The following is a 4,709-nucleotide window of genomic DNA, read 5'->3' as shown; positions in this document are numbered from 1 at the left end:
GGGCGGAGTGGGACTGGGGGAGGGGGGTCGCTGTCTTAGGAGGGCGGCAGGGGTCTCACCTGCCAGAGACAAGAGACGCAGACTCCTCATGGCCAGGAGGTGCTTCAGCCCGAAGTCCTGCACCTGGGCGGGAGGGCGGGGCGGGTTAACGACCTCCGTGCCCCGGGGAAGCCCACTTGTAGGGTCAGGCCGTAGGCCTGGAGCTGCTGGAGGGGCAGGGGGCAGCGTTCAAAACGGGGCTTTCTCGGCTTCTCAAGGAGCTGGGAGGCGGCTGGGCAGTGGCGCTCAGGGCCCCGGGGGTCCGTGCGCCCGGCCTATGTCGCCCACTAGGCGTGGAGGGGTCCCAAACTTCCCCTGATCCTTCCAGGATCGGGTCAGCGGATTGTGGCCGAGTCCCCCACCTCCCCTGACCACCCCCCACTCTTCGGAGGCGAGGAGGGCTGGTACCTGGCAGCACCATCGCAGGTAGAGGCTGCGGAGGGACGACATGGTGGACAAGTAGCTGAGGCCAGTATCCGTGATGCGGACACACCTGTGGGTGCAAAAGAGGGGCGCTGCCCACCTTCAGAACCCCTGGCCCCGCCCCCTCTCTCCTTTTCCCAGCGTGTCCAGGCCTGAAGCGCTTCTCTGGCAGCGCAGGTGATAGAGCTTCCCTTTCCACAAACTCTCCCCCGCCAGGTCCCACCCCTACGCTGGTTGCTTGGCGGTACCACCCGTTCTGGGGGTCGGCGGCCCAGCCCCGTGCTTGTCTGGCGCACCCTGGATCCCGGGGTCGTGAGCGCGGGTCCTCAACCCACTCCCCGCCTTGCGGCGGCGCCGCTCCGCTTCAGGTAGGCTCTGGGGCCTAGGCTCCCCGCCGGGAGGGGCTCGGCGGCCCCGCCCCGCGCCCGCCCCGCCCCCACTGCCGCGGGAGGGACGTGCGCACCTGTCCAGCACCAGCTCCTCCAGGCGGTGCAGGTCGCAGGCCACGTACTCGAGCGCCATGTCGGTGATGCGCGGGCACCACGAAAGGTCAAGGCTGCGCAGCTTGCGCAGGTTTTCGGCTACGAGCTCGACGCCGTCGTCGGTGACCTTGGAGCAGCCGGAGAGGCTGAGCGCGGTGAGGTTGGGCAGGCTGTGCACCACGTTGACCACGCCGTGGTTGGTGATCTCCCAGCAGGAGAGCAGGCGCAGCGTGTGCGTGCTGTGGCCCTGGCGTGCTGTGAAGTAGGCCAGCGCCGTGTCCGTCACGTGGTAGGCCTGCAAGCTCAGCTCCGCCAGGTTGGGCAGCAGCTGCGAGATGGCCGCAATGGCGTCGTCGGCCACGTTGATGCAGTCGCTCACGCTCAGCGAGGTGATCCGGGCGCTCAGGCTGGACCACAGCCCCGCCTCGGTGAAGTCGTTGCAGCCCGACAGCTCCAGGCGCACGACCCCTTGCATCTGCTCCAGCATCACCTGCGGGGGGGGGGGGGGGGGGGCCAGGCAGCAGGGTGCGGTGAGGACGTAGGGAGGCGAGGCGGAAGGAGCCCGCTGAGGGGCAGAAAGCAGTGTTCTCGAGTGTAGACGTGTGTAAAACAAGACAAGTGCACTTCATGATGTGTTTGTCACATCACAACGACGTTGTAAGAGCAGAGCGCAGGGGACCTGGGAGCTCAGGGCCTCACCAGGGCAGGGAGTCGGGAGCACTTGGTGTCAAGGATTTGATGGTTAGAGCCCTGGCCCTGGGACAGGGGCATCCTGCACAGCTTCTCCTCTTACCTGAGCACCTGCTCCCTTGCAGCATCCTCCCCACCCAAGACTGGCCTCACAGGCATGTATGGCCTTGAGCTCAGAGGGGCCTCCACTTGACTGACTGCTTTGATGTTGCTGTCTTGAAATTCTTAATCATCTTTGAACAAGGGACTTGAATTTTCCTTTTGGACTGGGTCCCTCCACTTATGTAACCAGTCCTGCTTCCCCTCCCCTGACCCACGACCCGCAGAGCACCGGCACCACCCTCAACTCCTTTGCTCCTTGTATGCCCAGGGTTTCCTCTGGGGGCACCTTCCCCCAGCCCCCCCCACTCCAGCCCCCGGCTCAGCTGTGGCTTCTTGGCCCTGCCCACCCCGCCCCTCTCCCCTCCAGTCTACCGGTGGGGCGCACCTCCAGGCCGGCGTCGGTGATGGTGGAGCGCTTGAGGCTCATGGCCTTGACACCCTTCTTAGAGAGTGCGTAGTTGTCGATGAACTCACAGATGTCTAGGTCGGAGACGCCAACCAGGCAGAAGCCCTCGAAGCCACGCGCAGCGAAGCCCTGCAGGTTCACAAACTCCTTCTCGCCGCCGGGCAGCACATTGTAGAGCTCCTTGGCGTGCAGCACAGGTGTGAGGCCCGCCCAGAATTTGGGCTGGTAGAGCACACGCCGCCAGGCCTTGCACACCTGGGCCAGCACGCACTTCTCACAGGCTGAGAAGTACCAGAAGAGGCCATTGAGGATCTTTTCATCTGTGGCCAGTGGCGGCCTCTCCACTGGGGGCCCAGGAACTGGGGCTGAGGCTGGTCCACCAAGGGGAAGCCCCGCTGGGGGGCACAGGCCCCCAGCCAGGGCAGCCCGTGGCAGCGGGGCAGCCAGGCTGGGTGGGGGGAGGTTGGGTGGGGGTGGCGGCTGGCAGGGGAGGGGCTTGGCAGCTGGTGTGCCCTTGGTGATACTGGCCGCACCCAGGCCATTGGGCTGGCCCGGCAGCTTTACCAGGCCATTTCGAGGCAAGCATGGAGGCTTGGGGTCGCCGTCCACACCCGGGCTCGACATCTTCCTCGCTCGATCTGCAGACAGGGTCCAGGAGGGGGTAATGAGTCTCCTGCAGGAGCAGGGCTAGGCTCCTTCCCATCCCAGGGCATCTCCTCCCGTGGCACTCCCAGAACCACCCAGCAGAAAGGATCTGAATCCAAGTCCCTCCTTCCCTGACTGAGCAGCAACAGGAGATCAGGGCTGTTTGTGACCATGACACTCCCTGAGCACCTACTGTGTGCACCAAGCTCAACCTGTACTCACAGATCTTTTTGACACCTAGGTACTATAGTTCTTCCAGAGATGAGAGAAGAAAGGCAGCGACAGACAGACACTTGCCCATGACTGCTCCCTTCACCTTTATTGCCCTGATGCCCAACATCAGTGCCTGCCAGGCCTACCTCTACCTGGGTAGGAACTGGAAAACTAAGGGAGTCGGTGTGGGGTGGTCTCTGGCCCCCCCATCGTGGGGTTCCAACATGCCTCTCAGGAGTGGCTCCAGTACCCTGGGACTCACATACCAGCCCCTGAAAATCTCAGTGGCTACTGCAGGTTCTGTGGTTCATAATCTATCTAAAGAAAGGGCAAGGTTTACTATGATGCCACCACAGTGATCCCTGGACACATATTGCCCTTTAATCTTCCATCTAACCCACTGAGGATGGTGCTATGATGACTGTGTCCATTGTACAGATGAGGAAAATAAAGCAGCATGACTTGTTTGCCCAAGGTCACAGTAAGTGGTGGAGCCGAGGCTTGGACCAGAGCTGGCTGTGGAAGCATATTTGTAGAGAGTTCCTCACAGGGTAGGACTGAAACCTCCTCCCCAATGACCCCCCACCCACCAGGGCTCTGAGGTTGTGAATGGGTGACAGATGGCTTTGAGCACAGAGAGCCCTGGAGAGGGGGGCGGGGGGACCCTCCTAGGGCCACCATCTGCTCCACATCCCAGGTCTTCTCCTGCCCATCCCCACCCCAGACATCCTGAGGAAAGGCAGTGCACCCAGTGGTTCAGCCATACAAGCTCTGGGGTCGCACACCCTGGCTCTGTGACCTCAGTGAGGCACTTCTTTTCCCTGAGCCTCCCTTTCCTTACTTTGGAGCCTGAGAAAAGATGATACACCCCCACAGGATAACATGTGAAACAGGCTAAACATAGTACGGCTCACAGTCAGCATTCGGAAAGGGGTGAGGAGGTTTCTTCTGAGCCCCATGACCGGCCTGAGGGGAAGGGGTAAGGACCATTGGGAGGGAGGCAGGGAAGTGAGCTGCCCTGCCCGACCCAGCAGCAGGCTTCCCCCTGGCTTCCAAGGCAGGACACCCCTTGCTGGCCTTCCACGTCCAGGGAGGGGTCGTCAACCTGGGCTGAGACCTGGGGTCTGCGAGAATACCTGGCCTCATGGCTACCAACCCAGCTTTGGGCCGAAAGGCCCTCCTGCTCTGGGAGCCCCCGGCCTGGCAGTCCACACCGGGCCTGCCCTCCCCAGGGGAGGCTCCCTCACCTTGGCTGTCCCTTTACTGCAGCTCGCGGCCGGACAGAAGCAGCCTCACACTGGTTAGACCCGACATCCATAACATCGCTTGCCGGCTGTCCACTAGGGTAATCATGTGCTCCAGCTTCATGTCAGCCCCGCGCGTGTTGGGGAGGGGGCACCACTGTTAGCCCCACTTTCGGATTAGGAGCCTGACGCCCCAAGGAGTTACAGTTCACCCACAGTGCTGGGGGTCGGGGAGCAACGTGACACGGGGGCGCCCCATCTCTCTTCAGACCGGTGTGAGGAGGAGACCGTCGTGGATCAGAAGTGCCTTGCGGAGGGACAGGGTGCACCCCACGACTGGCCCCCACTCCTGGGACCAGGGGAGAGGGGGTCCTGTCGACTCCCTCCTGCGGCTGTGCTAGGTCCAGAAAGGCAGCCCCAGCCCGAGTACCTTCCGTGTCCCAGGAGCGGGGAGCCAGGCCTGCG

At 62.9% G+C, this 4,709-nt stretch overlaps 1 protein-coding gene across 2 annotated transcripts in view; it reads right to left on the bottom strand.

Annotated features, from left to right (window-relative positions):
- Positions 1-4,709, bottom strand: part of FBXL16 (F-box and leucine rich repeat protein 16) — a 9,524-nt gene that overhangs the window by 360 nt on the left and 4,455 nt on the right. For both annotated transcript variants that reach the window (XM_077762472.1, XM_077762473.1), the window contains exons 2-5: positions 2,122-2,780; positions 926-1,434; positions 448-532; positions 60-123 (exon numbers count right to left, since the gene is read on the bottom strand). In XM_077762472.1, the coding sequence (XP_077618598.1) occupies positions 60-123; positions 448-532; positions 926-1,434; positions 2,122-2,766 (1,303 nt within the window). In that variant the 5' untranslated portion in view covers positions 2,767-2,780. The remainder of the gene's footprint in view (positions 1-59; positions 124-447; positions 533-925; positions 1,435-2,121; positions 2,781-4,709) is intronic.

Source organism: Crocuta crocuta, unplaced genomic scaffold, assembly GCF_008692635.1.
Source record: "Crocuta crocuta isolate KB4526 unplaced genomic scaffold, BGI_CrCroc_1.0 scaffold234, whole genome shotgun sequence".
In the NCBI taxonomy this organism is placed as follows: domain Eukaryota; kingdom Metazoa; phylum Chordata; class Mammalia; order Carnivora; family Hyaenidae; genus Crocuta; species Crocuta crocuta.
The sequence above is the reverse complement of the archived record's forward strand: the minus strand, read 5'-3'. Positions and strand labels throughout refer to the sequence as shown.